Source organism: Citrus sinensis, chromosome 4 (assembly GCF_022201045.2).
Source record: "Citrus sinensis cultivar Valencia sweet orange chromosome 4, DVS_A1.0, whole genome shotgun sequence".
Taxonomy (NCBI): Eukaryota; Viridiplantae; Streptophyta; class Magnoliopsida; order Sapindales; family Rutaceae; genus Citrus; species Citrus sinensis.
Genome location: NC_068559.1, coordinates 23,363,486 through 23,386,003, shown reverse-complemented (window position 1 = coordinate 23,386,003; position 22,518 = coordinate 23,363,486). Strand labels below are relative to the sequence as shown.

The 22,518-nt window shown below is 33.6% G+C and overlaps 2 protein-coding genes across 3 annotated transcripts; both read right to left on the bottom strand.

Moving 5' to 3' along the window:
* Positions 1–6,751: 6,751 nt before the first annotated feature.
* LOC102628650 (serine/threonine-protein phosphatase 2A 65 kDa regulatory subunit A beta isoform) lies at positions 6,752–15,926 on the bottom strand. 2 transcript variants are annotated; one of them, XM_006484372.4, is made up of 13 exons: positions 15,771–15,926; positions 14,611–15,043; positions 13,824–14,070; positions 12,140–12,252; positions 10,894–10,973; positions 10,548–10,689; positions 10,381–10,461; positions 10,005–10,109; positions 9,016–9,198; positions 8,675–8,767; positions 7,547–7,686; positions 7,394–7,460; positions 6,752–7,262 (listed from the first exon to the last, which is right to left on the bottom strand). In XM_006484372.4, exons 2-13 carry the CDS (start codon positions 15,001–15,003, stop codon positions 7,143–7,145), a joined length of 1,764 nt encoding a protein of 587 aa, XP_006484435.1. In that variant the 5' UTR covers positions 15,004–15,043; positions 15,771–15,926; the 3' UTR covers positions 6,752–7,142. The 2 variants fall into 2 exon arrangements, with proteins under 2 accessions (XP_006484435.1, XP_006484434.1); XM_006484371.4 differs by having other exon boundaries at positions 14,611–15,056; positions 15,771–15,918.
* An 807-nt stretch (positions 15,927–16,733) lies between these two features.
* On the bottom strand, positions 16,734–20,618 carry LOC102629114 (aluminum-activated malate transporter 4). Its single transcript, XM_006484373.4, has 6 exons — positions 20,081–20,618; positions 19,837–19,974; positions 19,475–19,741; positions 19,243–19,379; positions 18,967–19,113; positions 16,734–17,568 (listed from the first exon to the last, which is right to left on the bottom strand). Exons 1-6 carry the CDS (start codon positions 20,454–20,456, stop codon positions 16,915–16,917), a joined length of 1,719 nt encoding a protein of 572 aa, XP_006484436.1. The 5' UTR covers positions 20,457–20,618; the 3' UTR covers positions 16,734–16,914.
* Positions 20,619–22,518: the final 1,900 nt, after the last annotated feature.

Genomic DNA, 22,518 nt, shown 5'->3' with positions numbered 1-22,518 from the left:
TTATGAGACTGAATCTTTATCGTTAAGCGAATCTTTCTCTCTCTTTCTTGATTTATGGAATTTTTCGGTTGAATAATATGCCTAAACATTTTTTAAGGACTAAAATTAAAGTTTACCTTCTTTTTCTTGTATTTGTAATTATTCTAAACTCGTAGAAAATATTTTAAGAAGCAAAGGTCGATATTTCTATTTTTGTAATTTTTCTCGTTATTAATTATTGCTTATACAATCGAGGCTGCTTGCTTTAATAAATGGCGTCCACCAAAAATTAGACATTGCTCCAAGTACAATTTCAACTGTAAGAATTTCTAAGAAGAGTAATGACTATATAGATTGATATGACATAATATTATTAGTTGAATTAAAAGTATATTACGCGATTTAGTTTAAATTTTTTATATTTTTATTAACTAATCATATCTCCCACTTCAATTTGCACAATGTTATTTTTTTTTAATTTTTTATTAAGTGTTTGTGGGGTTGTGGCCCCATAATCATTCTTTTATATAAGAAAATCGAATATTACGTGCAGACTTTTCCATCTCCCGCATCACATGCACAAGTGCTAACACAAAATTTCTCGTACTGAATTTGATTTCAGAATAACACAGGTAAAGGTTTACATACTGTTTAGATTGATTCTAGGCGATTTACTTATTGAACAAATATGCGGCCAAGACCAATATGCATGCTACGAGAGATTTGGTGCTCGAATCTCAATAGCCTCAAGATGATAATTTGTCTTAATTTGCTGAGTTATTGTAACTAAGCTTGGCCTTGAAGTGTATTCTCGCATATTTGTATATGAATCTTCTAAGAATTGGCACATGTGTAACACGTTTAATTAATTTTCTAATTTGTACAATTTTTCTAATATGAGACACATTTTCTTCCGGTGTCTATCACTTATATTTAATTAATTATGTGTTTATGAAAAAAAATGACGTACAAGCACTGAATAGAAGAAGCGGCTTCTTGTGGCTGTGGTCTCTTCAATGGCATGGAGAAAATTTAAATACCTAAACACTCCCAATGACCATGAAGGTCCGAGGTCGAGGTTCCCCACTACCATTTTGACATCGTCCTTCTTCACTGAGATTGGCTCAAAACTTCTTGCTCAAATGAATTTTCCACATATGAACTTACAGGATATTTAATCCCAGCTGCAGAAACCAAAGTATACATTCCAAATTAGTATAAATGACAATTTAAATGAAGCTATGTAAGTATATAAACCTTATATATAGTATGTCAATGGTAAAAGATAAAGAAGCTATAATAATCAAAATAAAAGAAAAGAAAAGCTTTTCTCCCCAGGGCACAACTGATTAAAAGTTTACTCCAAAAGGAAATAATTCAGAATTTGCCCATTGCTAACTGTATATATGACATGATGAAGCTTATTGACTAGAAAATAATTCATACATGCAGCTTGAGAATGAGAGTCGTACAAATTATATGCTATGTTAAAACTTATAATTTTATATATGCAGCTTGAGCATATGTATGAGAATGACATAAATCTCCAAGCTTTAATTACCTGAATACCTGAGTTTCATTGTGAAGGTTGTTTGTTTTCCCCCCTTCTTCTCCGTTTTCTTCTTCATTGGCTTCTTCCCTTTTCATCATTATTATTATTATTATTTCTTTTTGCTAACAATGAAAAGGGTAAGCTAGGTAGCTTAAGATGAATTTACTCAAAGCTTAAAGATTTGTATTTATAATATGGTAAGTTGGAAGAAATTAAAATATGGTGGTTGGAGGGTTGGCTACCGGTACGTAGCATATAAGCCCCAACCCCCATACTGTACTCAATGTAACCATTAGATACTGAGGCTTACAGCTGATCACATCGGACTAGCAACGTGGGCGAAGGGCACAGGCTCTTGGCATCATTCACCAGTTATTGGTTTGTTTGCTTGCATATATATCATTACGTACATGTTGGCTAAACCTGAACCGACTTTTATTTAATGGAACTGACCAGTGACGACTGAGAGCTACCATGCAGGCACATGCATCCTCTCGATCGGTCGAGCCAATCCCTAGTTTCGATTCTCGAAGAAAGTTGCTGCATCCATCAATCATCATCAATGCGACTATGTCAATTGTCAAGTCCCAATTAATAGTACTTTTTCTTTGGCACTTTTTTTTTGGCGCTATTATTTATGGCTACTGTTTGCTTTCGGTTTTTTTTTTTTAAACATATAACTTGGATATAAAATTATTTTAAAGTTTTTAATATTTTATTTAATACGCTAATTTTATAGTATCAATCATGGATGAGGATTTCTTCTTAACTTCTAAGAATCATGTACCTTAAACCTTTTAGTCACAGCGTATGGGTGGAATTTAGTTTCTTTATTTTATTTATATATTAACCATCAAATTTTACTTACATTTTTTACTCAATACAAAATTAGGTCACGAGGGAATCATAATTTGTTTGTCATAATGTGTCATTGATTTGCATATAAATTTAGCAGGCAATGGCATAATCGGAAGTTTAGTTTGATAAGGGTCATATATACTTTTTGTTGCCTCACACTATACAAAGGTAGAGCTATGATTAGAAATATAATGGGAGCCAAAAGCTCCAAGGGTAAACTTTTAATGGTCAAATTTAAAAGAAGTATATTAATTTGGGGTTAAAATATCACAATGTTAAAGCTTTAGCACTAAATCATAAAAAAAAATGAAAAAACTTATTTTGTAGATTAAAATAAATATACTAGAGTTTGCAATAAGCAATTACACATGTTGCTGGACTTTATAATATAATGCTCGATTCTATTGCTGTATATGATACTAAAGTGGTTGATTAACCAAATGACATTGATAGTGTCATTACTTCTCATTTCCCAAATTGAGGAATTAGAATTTGAAATCAAAATTATTGATAGGGTTTACTTTATAAAATAAGGGTGGGAATTAGAATTAGAATTATGGGGCCCACGCCATTTCATTAGTCTCCTATTATCTGGATTTCCTATTTGCCACATCAAAATTTTAAAATTTCAAAAATACCCTCATTCAATTAAAAAATATAAATAGAAAAAAGAAAACACAACAAAAATCTTCATTGTCTTCACCAAACTATCGTTGCCAAAATCAACATCGTCAGCCGTTGAGCAGCAGCAGCCCAATCCAACAATGACAGTCATCGCCAATGATGATGTCGACAATGACGATGACGCCAACAATGCTAAGATGTTAACAATGTTGTTATTGTTGATGACGATGACAAAGATGATGGTGATGATGATATTATTATTATTATTACTACTGCTACTACTATTACTACTACTACTACTACTACTACTACTACTACTACTACTACTATTAAAAAGAGCAATTATTCACCGGCCACTTGATTTTTCAATCTTTTTCAAAGATAAACATTTCTTTTTTACAAATTTCACTGAAAGTTTACATTGTGTTGCACCCATCCACTTTCATCTTAACTCTGTTAATAGATTTAAAGGAATATTGATCAAATAACGTTTTTGCCCCCAAATATAAATTTACTGTTATGCCATAAATAAGTTTCAAAATAAAAATATTTGCATTACGATAAACAAACAACAAAGATTGAAAATATTTCAAATGGAACCACGAGCCATAGTTCAGTAACTACAAATTTTTAAAAACCTAAAATTTTGTAAATCACAATTGAGATACATATCTAGGTAGGGGATAAACATGCATTGAATCATACCATCAACAATACTTGATGCATTTGCATCTCAACAGCTCTAAAACAACCTATTAATCCCCGATTTGGACTTGATTTTGAACAAAATTGAAGATCAACATGAACATGATACTGAAATGGGATCAAGATTGCTTGAACTCGCTAATGATTTGAAAGTAAAAATCGCTGATAAAGTAGAAATTCTAGAATACATCTGAGGTATCATGTCAGATATACAACAAACAAATAATGTCATGACATGTGTGATTTATTTTCAAAAACCACCTTGCAAATGGTGGTTGTATTAAATTCAACTACACATGTCATTCATGTATCAATTAGTTGTAATACATCTGATGTATTTTAGAATTTCTCTCCTGATAAAGATAGACTATTGGTCGAAATCGTGAAATCACTGAGCTTAGGTTTCAATCAGAGACTAAACGAGGCTAACTTGTCTTGCCTAATTGCTATTTGTGAAAACAATGTTGATTAATCATAGGCATCCTCAAAACGCGCGAAAAGAAGCAGAGATATGAGTTCGAGCAAGCAAGGGAGAATGGAGATATATCGGGACACAACACTGTTAAATGGCATCGTCCAGAGGATGCTAAAAGTATCGGGTGCGGCTATGGAGCACGTGGTGACGATATTGTGGAGTGTGTGTTATTTGTTTTGAGATCAGACGGCGTAGGAGGCAATGGTGGTGGGTCACAAAGGTTGATGGAGATGAGACTTAACAATGACGTGCTTTTGTGGCTCGCTGTATTGCTTAACTGGACCACTGTTGCCTTTTTGTTCCCTTTCTATCGCGTCGAAACGATGCTGTTTTTTATGACAATTTTACTCCTATAATCTGAACAAGATTATAATGGCCTACAGATGGATGTGGATGGGTGCAACATAATATAAACTTCAGGTGGAATTTTGAAAAAAAAAATGTATATTTTTTAAAAAGTATAACAAACAGCTGATCAATGGATGATTGCCCATATATTAATGATAAATTTTTTTATAATTAATTAATATTGATGTTAACAATAATAATTAATAATAATAATAATCATCATCACAATAACTAAAATACAAAATGATAATTATGACAATAGTTAATTAATGATTTTTTAATAATTTATAACAATCTAACTTATTTCGATTTTGATTTCAAGATAAAATATAATGATTAATGACAATACAACTCCTTATGATTTCGATTTTTACAATTAAAGTAAATAATTTATTCTAATTTTCATTCCTCATTTTGATTCGAACCTATTTTGATTTCAGTTTAATACATACACCATAAGTGCAATGTGAAAATACAATACAGTATTACACACCATAATAAGAGCAGGGCTCCCCCTAGATTTTATCTAATGCAAATACATTTCCATTCCAGAAAATATAATGATAATAAATGTACGGACTCTGCATGAAATATTCTAGAACGGTTGCATGGATTTCAGTTGTATCCATCCCTTCGAATTGAATCAATTTCACGTGCGAAGGGCAGCTGCACCTGCCATCAGATTCCTTCAATTATTATTTTTATTGTTTTATTTCTTTTTTTGGGTTCCCCATACTTGCTTCTAGGGTTTAAGGCGTGCGTGTGAAAAGGACAGGATAAATAAATCATCGCAGATTTAAGAAAAGAGGTCTTCAAAATAGGGTTTCGATATTCAACGAAGAATTGAAGATAAATATGATTCCTTTAAATTATAATTATATAAACAAACAAATCTACAATACTGTACTAGCTTTTTAGTTTTTACATCCAACTATAAATGATGAATTTTTTTCCCAAAAAATATATTTGTTTTTCACCTAATGATGCATTTCTTAGTTAATTGAAAAATATATTTGTTTTTCACCTAATGATGCATTTCTTAGTTAATTGCATATTAAGATAATTATAAGCATTAAGTCTTAGGATATTTTGAAATTGTGTAATTATCGAATAAAGAGATGAAAATAAAATATTTTTTTTTATCTCATTTGTATATATGTAACAAAACTAAAATTGACAAATTTCGTTCCATCCCATCTCATTTTTTGCCAACCCTAACTTGGTTTAGTTTATTATTATGTTATTGAATTATTGGATATTTTAACATAACTGAAGTTAGTTATTGTCTAAATCTATAATTTTTGAAAGATAAATCTTAATATAAATGTTTAATAAAAGCAAACAGACAAACAAAAAATGTTAATATAAAATTATATTTGAACATGCATATATTCAAGATAAAATTATTAATTTGATTATACTACTTTGTATTTATTTAAAATTTTTGTTATATTGATTTACGATGATCCTTAAAAAAAAATTAAAATTCATTTATTTACATTTAGAACTATTCAAGATAGTGAGAAGAAAAGATATTTTTAATGAGACAGGATTAAGACAAATTTTTATCTCAAAAAATAAAAGAGTAATGATACAGCCACAAACTCTTGTACAAATTTATTTTGTACAAACTGATGTGGCATGATAAGATTGGTTGAATTAAACATCACTTGACCCACATGATTTATTTTTATTAATTTATATTTTCATTCAACCAATGAATTAATGCCATGTCAGTTTGTACAAAATAAGTTTGTACAAGAGTTTGTGACTGTATCATTACTCAAAATAAAAAGACGGGAATAAAATATTTATTTATCCCAATCGCATATACGAGATAGAATTAAAATTCACAAATCCCATCCTACCTTGGTTCATTGTCAACCCTACTTCTGATTATAAAGATACAGTATTAAAAGGAAAAAAATGAATGTCAAAGGTGATTCAAAATGTAATATCAAGATACTTACATAATACATACATACATACATACACATATATATATATAGAGAGAGAGAGAGAGAGAGAGAAAGAGAGAATCACATACCGCATTTACATCATAGAATCTCATAACTGTGAAATGTGAATCAAAATCTCCCTTACGAAACCGCACCAAACTCTTGTTCCCACACACCTCGACATCAGAAAGAGATGAAGTTTTCTTTAATCGATAAACAAATGTGCGTAAAAAAAATCCAGCGTCTCACCGATAGAGAAGATGACAACATTTGCATTCACCAATGAAAATACATTTGCAGGAATCAGTGACTCAATTGTATGGTGCACCCATCTACAAAAATCATTTCCCTTATAAAAATTGGAAGAAACGAACACAGCACTGAAACAAAATACAAGCCAAAGACAACGTATCTCCGAGTCAATGTGTTGTTTTCTAATAAACTATAACACATAAGTTCAGTAGCCCAAAATGGCTTTGCATGTTAGTCGGAAGATACAACTGCCCCAACACTCAGGCAACAATGATGGCACTAATCTGGTGAGCGAAAAATACCATCTCCAGCTAAAAGGTCTTCAACCTAAAAGGTCTTCAACGCTAGTGTACCTTCAGGGGGGGAATTCAAACAATAAACTCTGATCAGCCTAGCTAGACATCATCACATGATCAATCGACTGAATGGCTTGAGTGGCAAAAAAACGGACATCAACATCGGGATCCTCAGTGAGCTCAACCAAACAGGGACGGATTGTTTTCTCCACCATCTATGACAATAATTCAGAGCAAGACATGAAAAAAGGACTAAAGGAAACACAGCAAAAATGAAGCCCACATTAAAATTATTGACGTTCAAATGAAGCATAAAAGAAAATGGAGAAACTGAAAAAGTACTTACAGACTGGTCAACAATGGGAATGAGAGACTGTAGCACTTTTGCCACATTAAACTTGATGTTAGGTACTCTGCCAAAAGGTGAATCAGACCAACAATGAGAAACAAACTATTGACATCATTCATGTCAACCACGAGTTTTCATAAGTTCAGATACCTGTCTTTTGATGCATTAATGACCACTGGCAACAGTCTAGAACATGTGATTTCTGATCCCATGACAGGAGCAAGGAGAGAGATGGCACGCAAAATGGTCATCCGGTACAAGTAGTGGGGATTATTAATCATCTCCAAAACCTGCTCAGATGACAAAGCAATAATGAGCAGAAGAAAAAAGAAAATGAAAATAAGGACTGAAACAAAAGTGAGGTCGTGGTGGTTTTATCAACAAACTGAAGGAAAAAGACAAAAGCTTCAAGAGATTCATGTGCAAACACATTACTCTGCAAGGTACCGTACATGCAACAAAATTACAGTATGCAACAAAGGCTGAGAAGGAAATCATTACAACACGCAACAAAATTACAGTATGCAACAAAGGCTGAGAAGGAAATCATTACAACACGCAACAAAATTACAGTATGCAACAAATGCTGAGAAGGAAATCATTACAACACGACATCATCCTTTCAGATCTCGTTGGCAGTGGTAATGCCAGAAAAACCCAGCATCAGGATAAATTATTATACCACAAGCTTGAGGCATGTATGAATTTCAATGAAATTCCCCTTCAAACTAAGGGTCAATTTGGAATTGCAATGGCTGATGAAATAAACTGCTGATTAAAAGAAAAAATAGCTCGGTGTTTGGTAGATTGAGCTGTTGCAGTTGTTGAGTTTGAAAAGCATAGCATATGCATTTGATAAATTTTATTACGAAAGTGCTATTTTATTATGAAATGACCAAAATAGACAAGTTTAAACTATCTTTTATTTGTATATTAGGGTTTATCGGAAAGTAAAACATAATTATGATTTTATTGAAATTTTAAGGTTATAATAAGAACTTTAAAAAGTTGTAGCGGCTTATTTAATAAGTTGCTTATAAAAAAACAACCCCCTACTTACTTTTAAAAGCTTCTGTCAAAATGAAAAAACTTATAGACAACTCTTAAAAAATTTACCAAATACCACTTTTGTCGGAACTCATGAAATAAATTGCTTATAGCATTTCAACTGCAATCCCAAACAGGATCTAAAAGCTCTTTATTTGTGTTTCATTTAAAAAAATAAAAAGGTCTATCGGGAAGGCGGCAGCAATTAATTGTCGAAATCATTGGACAAACCTGAGGAGTTATGTGCTGCATTGCCCACTCTGGACCAAATTCTTCAGCAAGACGCTTCAAGTTGTTAGCAGCAGCATCTCGAATAGAATAAACCTGCAACAAATATGCAGGTGAAATAGTTAATAAACTGCAAGGAGTTCACTTCAATGCAGTGCAATGCCAAGACAAACAAAAGTGCACAAATGTCAAACACTAATGGGAGACAATAAAATCATGTAAACAAAAAGTTACATAGACATTACAACTTGCATAAATGGATAAAACTGTTCACAATCATAACCAAAACATAAAGGAATCATTTTATGTTTTAAAATAGTGCAAACAAGATAGGAAACACAAACCTTATCCTGTAACCATTGCATACAAAGAGCACCAAGTTTGTCATCAAAGAATCCTACGCCCAACTGACTGGCCAATAAAGGAATGTACTCTATTATTGCAAGACGAACTCTCCAATGTCTATCCTCCGCAAGCTCAACAATGGCTGGTAATAGGGATTGCGACAGTAGATCAATTCCAATAACCTGCAAGAATATATTTGTTAAACAAGGCTGAAAAGTAAACAAAAATGAAGCAAATACAATAGAGTTGCATATGCAGTATCACCACTGACAACAGACTTGGTGGTAACATCTCAAAGAGTATAAGGACTGCTAAAAGGGGTAAATAATTAATCATACAATGTGTCTACTTGCAGCAAACGGCATCCATCAGTGATACGAGAATTGCAATCAAACAACAGCTTCCAAAGAAGCAAAGAATGGAATACATTACTTTTCAACTTATTATAAGTTCAAGGGATTACAAAACTAAAATCTGTGACAAACTAAAATCTGTGACAAACTAAAATCAAAAGAGAAAAAGTTAAACAATCACCAAAACCAAATAGAACTAGAAATTTTATAATCAAACCTACTGAATTCTCTCCAGTATACATCCATGCCCCTTATCTGCCCATCCTCCCTATTCAAATACGCTATAGTGACTAGTAAGCTGATATGCAAACCACAGCATGGACTGGTATGCACATAAATCCACTCCCATTTATGCTATGGATGAAAGAAAAGGAAAAGGAAAATATACATGAATATACTATGAAATATGCGAACGTTATCAGCAGGCCATGATGATAGTTCGTTAAATGGTTGTCACTTCTAGCCACTCAATTCAAACAATATGTTACAAGTTGTGCTTATTTTTTCAAACACTAAACCTAATTTGTTCAATAAATCTGATTTCTCAACCAAAACCCAAAAATATAGATGCCAAAATTAGTAAGTACAGCATGTGACATAGAAGATTCAGGTTAAATCCTTAAGACACAACACACCTGATTCACTTGATCAAGCTTGCTGATGATATTGAGGCGCACATCGGGAAATTCATCCTTCAAAAGAGAGAGAAATATTGGAAGAAGCTGCTCAATTGTTGCATCCTACACAAACAGTAAAATGGAGTTGAATTACAATGCATGCAATTAAACCATTGTGCATTCGTATAGCAGTAGATAAAATTGGAAGATCGAGCATAGCTAAAACTACAGTAAACCTGAAAAGATTGAATGTAACCCGTCAAGCAAAAACCAGATAGCTAATGAGCCAAATAAAGATGAATAAGCCACTATAATACAAGGCATGACATGCTGGTAGGTCTTCCAAACCTCGAGCCTTCGTGACTAGTGCCAGACCAATATATGATATTCTTACCTTCCCTAGGAGTGGAGCCATCCCCATGATTACTGAAGCCAAAGCAGAGCGGACATGCTGGGAGGAATCTGATGACAACTCCTGCAGAAGATTGTTCAAAGCATTGAGAACCAAATAACCCATCATCATAGAAGAAAAAAATTTCCAAATCCTCAAAGCATGAGCACCTTAACGCAAGGAAGAATATGTTGAATTGCAAGTTCTGGATTCAAAATTCGGCAGAACTTAGTGACTTTGCCAGCAGCCGCTATACGTACTTCAGCCTCATTATCTCGAAGTAATCGCACATATGCAGGAACCAAGTCCGTCCTTAAAACACAACCAAAATTTTACATAAATAGCACAAAGAAGAGACAAAATAAATTAGCCCACAACATCATGCATGAAAGCAATTCTTAACAGAATTAACACACATGAAAGGGGTATCTACTATTAAATTTCCAAGATATTAAATTGGTGAGAGACCATATGCTGTATTGGAAGTATAAAACTCAAACAGCATGTAATATATACCTAGTAGGCTCAGGACCCACAGCTTCACAAAGTTCATACAGTTGATTTGCAACCATATAGCGCACACGCCAAGACTTATCCTGTTCAGAGTCAATAATGAATTAAGAGCTTATGGAATGAAGGAAAGAAATATCAAGATACAGAAAGCAAAAAGGTTTTCCTTAGCATCAGGCATACAAGGAAAACTCAATCGCTTTATACAAAAATAAAAATCATAACGTTTCATGCAAATAATGTAACTAAAACAGCCACAGGATACTTTTCCTGTAACATGGAATCAGATCAGACTACAGAAATGTTGCCAATAAAATATGAAGATAATGATTGTTCACTACTACACAAAACCTGGGCATCATCATAAGCACCATTCTTCAGGAAAACCAATGAATAACATTCATTTGTTAAGCATTTCAAAAAGTATATCAAATTTCAAAGTGCCGTTATAATGTAGCCAAATTGCTCTCTTTCTCTGAAACCCAACTCCCCAAGTATCCATTTGGCATTGTAAACATCAACACACAGCGCCTCATTCTTCTCTTACAGCTGTGACCAACAGATTATTTCTCAAAAACATACAGAGCCAATTAGGGTAGGATATCAGAACAACAACATATGAATCCTCACAAAGTAGATTTAAGTATCTAGCCCTTATTACCTAAAAATTTATGATTTTTCTCTCCAAGGTAGGTGTGAATCTTATGTTGACATCAATAGCTAGCTGAGGGGTAACTACTCCACTTTAAGCTAATCTCATCTGAATTTCAGAGGGACACATAAAATTCATCCAAAGGTGAAAGAAGTACAAAGAGCAAGGGCAAGGAAAACTTAAAGAGGGTATAAATTTCTATATGCATCTTTATCTCAGATCTTGAAGCGTAGTACAGCAGTGAGCAGCTTGGGATTTCGGCCTTAATCATTTTTCTGTTGAGTTTTGTGCATTAGCCCTTCAATACTTTTAAATCTTCACTCCTCACTATAACTCCACACTTGTAATGCTTGTAATATTCTGTGTGTTGTTGAATCACCAAATTGACAATTTGCTAGTGGTGTCATAGGCAACCAAAGAATTGATCCAACAAGTTCAATTCACATTGCATATGGAGAAGTACATTAGAACTTTCCAGCAAAAGCGGGTTTATACAAATCAACTATAGAAGTGTCATCGACAGGAAAGACTTCTCCAAATACACACTAATCACAAATCAGATAACTAGCATTGAAGCAAGAATCATCAATACAAGCGTACCTGAGAGAAATTCACAATAACAGGGAGAATATGTGCTACACAATCCTGAGGTTCCAACAGCTTTCCAAGTGCTGCACAACCCTCAACAGCCAATAATCGAACAGAATCTTGATCTGAGACAAAAGTTAATTAAAAAACCTCATGTGGGTTATTCATATATGAAATGAACTTTAAAATATAACATGCATCTATGTAAGCAAAACAATAAGTTAGTATTCACATAGTAATTTACTCGAAAATTTAATACATGAAATGAATGAATTATGTTCCGAACACCATATGACACATCTGTTTGACCATTCATACATTGTTTTGAACTCAACATGATTCTTTGTCAAGATTGATCAATATCCTAAGATCATTTATTTATTTGTTATTATTATTTGGAAGGATTTTTTTTGGGGGGGGGGGGGGGGGGGGTGTTGTTGTTGTTCAGGATATTGCTTTCTTGACCTATTTACCACAATAAAACATATAGCTATGTGTCATGACGGAAAGTTTCTTAAACTATCCTCAGATAGTCATGTGGAAAATCTCACAATAGCATCAATCTGAGGCATGATCAAAATTAATCCTTTTGCACTGCACCCAAATCAATTCACTTGTCTTCTACCAATAAAGAAAATTACCCAGGAGTTATTCACAAGCCAACTAGGTTCATCCACCATCTAAGGACCATAAGTTTAAATTTATTGAAATAGCATCTCTTTGCTAATAAAGTTTTAAGTTTAGGAATATCACACAAAGTTCTGTTACTTGGGGAAAAAAAGAAAAAGAAAGAGGTCATACTTCAGTGTTACAATAAACATTTACTGTCTTCAATTTCCAGATTTCGGAAGATAATTCATGAAAGAAAAATAAGTAACAATAAACATAGACATGTCAACAAGCAGCCAGCCCACCACAATTGCTAGTGTTCGCATGAACCAAATGTTTTAGGAATACCAATCCTGTTCCAGTTAGTTCAATCTAATTGTTCATTTTATGTCTACCCCGACTTCTATTAGCAGTAATATATTATATTTTTCAAAGCCAAGAGTCCCATTGAATGCAAAAGAAATCCATCATGAAGTGTCAGCCAGAAAACCCCAACCCAAAAGATGAATAAAGCATAAAGCATTTTCATAGAATCCATCTCCTTGTCAAACCGGATGATCACAATAAGCAAACTGGAAAAAAAAGCCAGATGATTTTCACTGCATTGAATCTATCTCAGTGGAAAGACGACAGTCCTACCATTGGATTGCTGCCAGGCTATCATGCGTTCTCATTAAATCCATCCTTGACTTGCTGCAACTTTACTCTCCTAGCCATATTAATATAATTTTTATCTCACATTCAGAAGTATATTCATCTCAAATAAACTTTAATTACGTTGCATGTATTTTGCACAGCTATTATAATTTCATGTTAGCAGCTCATACTTGTTTTACACATTGTATGCACCATACATGTACTGAAGTTGCAAGAAAGGATGCAGTACTTCTATGTCAGGACATAGGTAACCCTAGACAACAGTTATCAGGAGAGCACTCAATTCAAATAGGCAGCAGAGAATTCAGGTTGCATAATTAGAAGACACTTGAAGGAGAAGCGTGAACCACAAAGTGACAGGGGCAATATCCAACAATTGAAACAAATAGAAACATGTTCTCCATAAAACATAAAGTAATTATTTAATTACCATCCTGAGTCAGATCCTCAAATATTGACATGATGTCTGTCTTCAAATGAGCAGGTTCAACAGTTGCAGCAAATTTGCCCAGATTGGATGCAGCAGACCTCCTAACCATGGGCATGTCATCTTGACACAATTGGGTGTATATTGACCGCAATTCTGTCTTTAAAATATCTGGGGCACTTGGATAAGCAATGTGAAACAGCCCACATGCAGAAACCCGAGCCGTAAACCATTCACCAGCCGCTAGTCTCTGAATATACAAGGTTTAAAACATGTAGAAAGCAGAGACTCAGAAAAAACACATGAGAATAATGAAATACCAAAGGAATTAGGAAAAAGCAAGCATTTACACAGAAGCACGTGGTTAAACTGCAAGAGATAATGTTTCTATATGCAGCCATAGCAAAAATATATAAGTAAATTCTTTTTTCAAGAAAAATAAATGCAGGGAACCGTGGAAAGACCTTCATACCCATCTCAAGTTACTCATATTAAATAGCTTGCTTTACTAAAGTTTTCTTTCAATATAACATAATTTCATTAAGGCAGGTAAGAAATGGACAATGTGAAGTACTAACAAGCTTCAAAAGCCAATACAGAGGTAAACACTCAGCAAGATGCATATTTTTCTAGATGTTTGGGAAGTGCTTCACAAAATGAGGGCATAGTAAACAATTTAAAGGAAATGAAAATTCTTCCAAACAGACTGCAGTTTTGTTTCTTGAACATAGAAGATCAACATTACAAAACAAGAATTCAATAAACAAACACGAGAATGGTGTAATCTAACCTTGACCAGAGGAATATACCAATCAACCAAATCACTCTCCCTCATCTGAGACCCAATTCTACACAAAGACTCAACGGCTTTGTCCCTCACGCAGGTCTCCTCAACAGTACAAAGGGTCTCCAGAGGCGGAAGCAAAACATGGGCATGCTCAACTCCTCCCACATATGGAATGAAAACACCAAGCTCTTCTGCCATTGCAAGAAGTACCTCATCATCATCGTCATTGTTTTCGCTCAGAAATGGAATTAATTCCTTCCGAGTCCGCTCCTCCCCAAGAGCGCGTGCAATTGTTGACAGCCTACGTATTGAGTTCAACCTAAGCTGTATGTCATCATTTTTCAGCTCGTCTATGAGAACGGCTATTGGGTATAATGGTTCATCAACCATTGCCATTGTGTTTCAAAACGCTTGGAAAACCCTTATGATCAACTATCTACCCAGAAGCACTGCAAATCAGATGAATTGCAACTTATATATTATCACAAAATTCAACAAAAAGATTTCCAAAATTCAAATTCAAAACCGATTTGATGACTAATAAATGGTTTGAATTTTCCAGTAACTATAAGATGCCAATTCCACATTGTCCAGCACCAAGATCCCAAATTTTATGAAGTACTTTCATTCGGATAGTTTTTGGCTGACAATTAAACAGAGCATAAAAGGAAAAATCATGTGAAACAATAACGTTGAGATCTGCAACAAGCCCTAGAGTTCAACTCCAGAAACTAAGGTAACCATAAAGAAAACAAAAGGAAGAGTTTGAGGCCTCAAACACTAATGATGCGTTTGGTAACTGGGAAAACGAAAGAAAACGAAAGAAAACGAAAACGAAAGTAAAATTGATCAGTTAACAAGGGCACGAGAAATTAAATAAAAGAAAAAAAAATAGTTACCAAATCAAAAGGTGCCTAATAGTACAACTAGGCTAAACTGAATTCAGTTTTTTCATTAATCATTTCTAAGAGTGACTAAAATCATTAAATAGAATAATTAAAATTTTTAAAATTTCTATTTTATTTTCTTGATTGAAAATTGTGCGCCAACTAATCATTAAGCGAGAATTAAATGTTTTAATATTGATTGGTGAAGATAAATAACAAAACTAATAATTAAAATTACGATAAATGGAAATGACTGAGAACTGAAGATGTTCTCACCGATCTCAATATCCTCCCGCAGCGACCTCTGCTCAGAGAGAAGAGAGAGATTTACGAATCTGTTTGTTTGCTTTCTAGTAAATTTCTTGTAATTATCTACCCAAGCCCACAAACCTGGGCCTGTGGTAAATTATCCTCGATGGGCTTTCTTCGGGCTCAAGTGAAAGGTTGAATAGCTAAAAGATAATTTCATAGTAATAATAGATCTCACAAATTTTTTATTTCAATTTTCATCCTAAATAATATGGTATTCATTAATTATCGATAATTTTTTATAAGATTTAATTGAATTAATTATATTATTTTTATTAATAAATTAATAAATGTCACGTCATTTGAGATAATTTTTTGAAATAAATAATTTCGGACGTACCATACTACTCATTATGTGCTAGTTGAGTAATAATTAAAAAATGTTAGATGTTATTAGGGGATTGCAGTGTTACTCCCATGAAATAGTTGAGGTGGAGCGCACATAACACGTAGTCTCTGGACTCATCTGGTAAAATCTTGACAAACAAATATGTTTATAATAAAATTAACTAATGATGACAGAGATTTCGCCTATGAAAAAAATGTAAAACACATAGCTTTCGTATTTTGATTGACATATTGAGAAACTTTTTCCTGTGTTATTACATTTTCGAGCACGAAGATGTTTATTGATAAAATGTCAAATAGATTCATACTAAAATACTTCACTTTCATGGGTAATCATAAAATTTTATGTGAATCATGGCATCTTAGTAAGTTGTTTAGATGATTCAAACGTACGGCTTGTTTGATAATGAAGTGTTGTAGATTTTATGTTGCAGCTACTGTAACTACTTAAAAAATATATATATTTTTACACTTAAAATATAAATATTTGGTTAAAATTTTTTTGAAATACTGTAGACTAATGTTTCAATAAAATTTTTTGAAAATGGATTTTATATGTATTGATTTCTAAACCCCATATGCTATGAAGAATTTCTATGACAAAACCTCTCCACCGCATTACTACATTTTTTATGCATATGGGGGGCAGAGCAAGCTAAAGCACCCACATTCACAAGTCACAAAGCATCAGCTTATCAAACTCTCAGTTAAAAACGACATGTCTTCAACTTATGGACCGGAAATAATGATCTTTAACGCTATCTCAGCGCTTCAACTTAAAGCATCTGCTAAGTCTGCTCCAAAATCCTACTTCCCCTTTCCCAATTGGCGGCTCAACCGGTTCCTTGAAATTTGCTTTTTCACATAGTTCTTCAAAGGCTTCAACAAGATTTTGGAGCCTCGCAACAAATTCAATCAAGAGTGAAGCAAATGTCGCTAGTGACAAAGAGCTGGCACTTTCATATACTTTTGATTCCTGTAAGCCAAGCGTGGACTCAATATTATGAAATGACATCCGTGGCCACGAGACTGGATTTCTCGACATATTTTCCGAGGAAATCCATTCTTGCATAGGAGGGTTCATGCCCATGTTTGGGTTCTGAGCATCGCACACTTCGCTCAAGGAGTTAATCACTTTGTTTTCATCATCTTTGACTTCATTAAAGTTCTCAGAATCTTGCAGTTCCTTGCGCTGTGCTACGGCTGCCCAGCTTTCTGAATTGACCAGAAGATATGATTTTTGGTCTATCTTCATTTGCAACTCTTCTGCTGCCTCATGAACTTCAAATAGTATGCCTTCAGGGCTTAACCTTTCCATCTTCTCAACTTTGTCTCCAAGCTTGCGTAATACTTTAGCTCCTTCATTGCCAACATTTTGGAGCTCACTAGCAAAAACCTGTCTCTTCTCTGGTGGTGCCTGCACATTAAAATTTGCAAACCAAACATACGTCTAAATCCAGACTCCAAATACTTGCAGCCTAACACAAAATTTAGAATCCTGAATGTTTTTGCCACATATTTTGTTAACTCACTCAAGAATGAAACAAAGAAATGGAGCTTACAAAAAGGAATCACCACAAGACATCTGCTGCATTAGAACAGCGGAGAGAAAAATTACTGGTTATGAACAACAGAATCACATGGAAATGACTTGGCAACAGCTAAAGAAAGGGAAATCAATTTCAAAACTTCATAAGACTGAAACTATTTAATTTTGTTTGCAATATAATATGCAGATGCAGGTGCAGATTTATACATTCAGTAGATTATAAGGATGTTTTATCTTCTCTATTTATCTCTTATTTCTAGAATCTAGACCTTTGTTTCTCACAGAAATTAGACATGGAATGAGGGCCATAGAATAGAAAGAGGTCCCTGACATGGCAATCACAATTTGTTGTTTGTTCTCTATGCTTTTTCATACCCTTCCTACCTCTCACTCAATTTTTTTTAATAAACTTAAATTAAATAAAACCACTATGAAAGAAAGTAAATTTTAATAAACCTAAATTAAATATAATACTCATAAATTCTACAAACTTCAACTTGATCAAGACTTCTTCTGCTTTATTGCTAATGTTTCCTGAAGTATAAAGTTTCAAGGCAATTTGATTCATTAACTGCACTCTTTAATTAAGAACCTTGCATCTGAAATTTTCCTTTTTTTTCAATTTATTTCTTCACATACCATGTAATTCCCATGAATTTGGAAAGTGATAGCGTATATATAAAAAATTTAATTAAGATTAAGAAGAACAAAATAATGCTACCAAACCAGCATGCATGAATATATACTATTCTTTTGAATTGCAATATGGGAATAAATAAATAAATAAAATGCCAATTAACCAAATTTGATGGCAATTTGCAGAGTGAATGGGGAGAAGAAAAGGGGAGTTTTGGCATTTGAGACCATCAAAGCTGTGCTGACAAAGCTGAAACTATTAGTTTGTGAAAGGAGTTCGAGGATCGCAATTCAAGTGCTTCTGATTGAGAAAAATCTGGTGGGGATATGTACTGATTAAGCTGGTTTGCACCAATTATCAAGAAGAGGGACCGGCAAAAGATTGGAAAGATGGGACTAGAGCTAAACTTCATTAGTACATTGAAGCTCAGAAACTCACTATGAATGACTGAAACGACCAGTTACCTAGATGGGCTACCATTACTCCAAGAGAAATATGGTTCACTAGACATATTTGAGATAATCAAAGGATCCTTGAATGACACTTTCATTCTCCAAGTATGGATTTAACCATAAGCCTAAGTTGCTAAAACAGCAGCTAAAGCAATAAAATTAAAAAAAGCCACTTACCTGTATTTCAGAAAGTATACATCCGTGCATAGCCATGACCATGAATGCACAGTGCCTCAATGCACCGCTTACTTTAACATAATTTTTCCAGGGATAATTGAATGACCTGTAAGGGCCGTGAGGTGGCTCCCATATTGCAAACTCCATCTGCAGAGTACAAGAGTACAAGAGATCCTAACTTTCTGGTCTGTCAAAAGGACAGGTCTTACAGGAAAGAAAAAGAAATAAAAGATGACGGAGTTGAGGAAAGAACCAGCAAAGTTATACTGATTATACCAGAGATTCCTCTTGGCTCGTAGACTGTACAGCCGATCTATAGCCACTATACACTGGGTCATCAGAAGCTTGATATGTAAGAATTTTTGAAGGGACTCTCTCATATTCAACACACTGCAAGTAGTCACTAACACAACCTAAATCCAAGTCCAATATGATAAATCAATCAACTACTCATCAGAATTCAGCTCAAATCGAAGAGAACCGAATATCTAAGAAGCAAACGTCTAACCTTCCAAGGAAGTAGCGAGGCCTTTGAAATTTTTGACCACCAACTTGTGCAGATCCTCCCCTGCCCAGATGGGATATATGCACACATTTACAACCAAACATATCCCAGCACCGACTGCAATAAGCACTAACCGATAAAATGCTGTGCGGAAAAATGTTGTTGAAGTTCCAGACACAAGTACAATGCAATACGTCAACAAGAAGACTCGAAATCCGTATTCGTATGGTTTCAATTTGGGGTACAATTTAGCATAACTTGCACAGAATCCTGAAAAGGACAAAATAAAAATATAAGAACAACAATTCAAGAAATGGGCTCCAAGGCAATGATTGATAGATATTAATTGCTAACAAGATGCCAACCTGCTATAAAAATACTGATGACAATAATAACTTCCTGATAAGCCCCGGCATACAGAGAGAGCTCCGCAATGCCCAGAGCAAGGCCACCAGCAGAAAACGTCCCTAAAGCGCGATTGAATCCTTTATTAAGCGTTGCACCTACGTGAAAGAAATTGATTCAATAACATTACAAAATCACTTCCATATGCAAATCTCAATACGATTTTGCTTGTTTTAGTCGCATCGCATGATTGTAAACTAGTACCTACGCTGAATTCAAAAACTACAACGACAGTAAGAATTGCCCAGATCGAGTATTGGCTAACATTACTGAGTGGCTCTTTGAAAAAGACAACTAATGATACAAGTGCCAATGACAAGCCCATCTTGGCAGCAAAAACGGCTTTACGAGGATCCTTACGACCCATGTCATAGAATTGAATAAAAATGTTTTGCAAATTGGTCCAAAAATTGATGACTCCGTCTGATATCCAACGGAAACATCTGCATTTGATTCCATCTTCGCTGGCATCGTCATCCGTGCTGTTCAGGCCAAAGTCTGAATAACCCTTTCTAGATAGCAATCTTTCTTTGCTCCTTTCTGCAAAACTGTGTCTGAATGATCCAATTTTCGCAGACATTTCTTAATCATAAGAAAAGGAAAAAAAACAATATTTGGTTTTTAAATTAAAAGATGAAGAGAAGCAGTAAAGTGGGTGTCTGATGAGAAAATGAATCAAAGTGAGACGATAGACATGGACACGTTATTGTACGTGATTAAGGGGAGCAATAATGATGGCGATACATACAACTGCAGTTTTTTTCTTAAATGGTACGTGCGAGGGTTGCTCACGACGTCGTTTTCTCTGTGCGGGGTGATTTTTTTAAAAACGATTGAGTGTTGGCTATTGGTTATTGGTCAACCGTAGGATGAGGTCAGACGGACGCGCCACGTGTCACATGCCATGGTTGAAAACTTCTTTAAACGACAAATCAAATTAGGTAGCGTTTACTTTTTGAATTGGATTGGGAATCCTAGGGAGTAGAAATTCTAGGATTGGGAGTGTGGAGTGGGAGTGGGAGTAGGTTGTTTACTTACACTGAAATGGAAGCATGGAATGGAGATCAGAATCCAATTTATATTTTTACTTTGTCTTGGATTGGGAGTAAATAGTTTCAAATTACAATTTTATCCTTATTTAAAGAATTATAATTTTTAATTACAAAACTAATAAAAAATATATTTAATGAATAATATTTATTTTATTATATTTGTAAATTTATTATAATTATTAATATTCTTAATTATGAACAATAAATTATTAATTGTAATTTTAATATAAAATGAAATGTTATTTTATTTAATATAATTATATTAAATTTATTATTATATAAAATAATAATATAATATTATTTAGTACAAAATTAATATTTTCTTAGAATAAAGTATTTATTATTATTATTAAATAAATATAGTACTATTATTTTTAAAATAAATATAATAATATTATATTTATTAATTCTCTATTAATATAATAATATTAATTTAAAATAATTTAAACTTAGAATCAATGTAAATTATTATTTAGTTAAATATAATATTATTATTTAAATAAATATAATATTATTATTTAAATAAATATAATATTATTTATTTTATTTTATTAATTATAAAACATAAAATAAAAAAAAGGGTAGAAATGGGAGAGGTGGGAGTGGATTCTCACTCCCACCTCCCCCAATAGGAGTCCCACTCCCACTCCCCACTCCAAAAATGAGTGGGGCCCACGGAGTGGGACTCCCAATCCCTCCTTATTTTAAGTAAGTAAACGCGGGAGTGGGAGGAATCCACACTCCTCACTCCCACTCCAGCAAGTAAACACAACATTAATAATATACACAAAAACCATTTGTCTTGGATCTACATTTTCTGTTTTTATTGCAAAGTCGTTCACTCAGTTGTCTTTTCTAGCTCAATTTCTGTTTTTATTGGAAAGTTGTTCACTCCTAATGGTATATCAGTATATGTTCAGTTGCATAGATCACATTTTTATTGATAACATTTTGAGTAACGTTCAGCGTCGACTAGTGGCGAGTCTTTTCAAGTGATCATTCATATTTAAATTTTAGAGAAAATAGAGGGCTAGGGCTAAAAAAAATAAATTTATACTTTGTCTACCCTCCTTTTTTTTAAAAAAAAAAAGAACAATGCCACTTTGACCAAAACAAAAAAAAAAAGATTAGAAAATTTCCACAAAAGGTATGAAAAGAACATTAAATACTTATAAACAACTTATTTTTTATCTAGGGATTTTAGTGTGGTTTTGTACTTCTTATATTCCCATGTTTAATTCCTATATTCCTTAGATATTAATTTGCTTTTTTTGATAAATAAAGTGACAAATATCTATATCAATTAAATAAGGAATGGTGGAAAAATCTGCAATAAGCCAATGATGTAAAACTCAAATGTTATTCGTTGGGGTGGGCATTTCAAAACAAAACCGGTTAGGCGGTTAGATCAAGCCAACTTGACCGTATCGGCTCGATTTGATTCGGTTTGTAACAAGTTTGGTTCGACACACAAATTAAAAATCACAACCTGTTGAATCTAGGATTAAAACTGCTTATAAAATCTAAATTCGGTCAAATTGGTCAAATGAAAATAAATACCATATATATTATTTTAATGGCCTATCACAC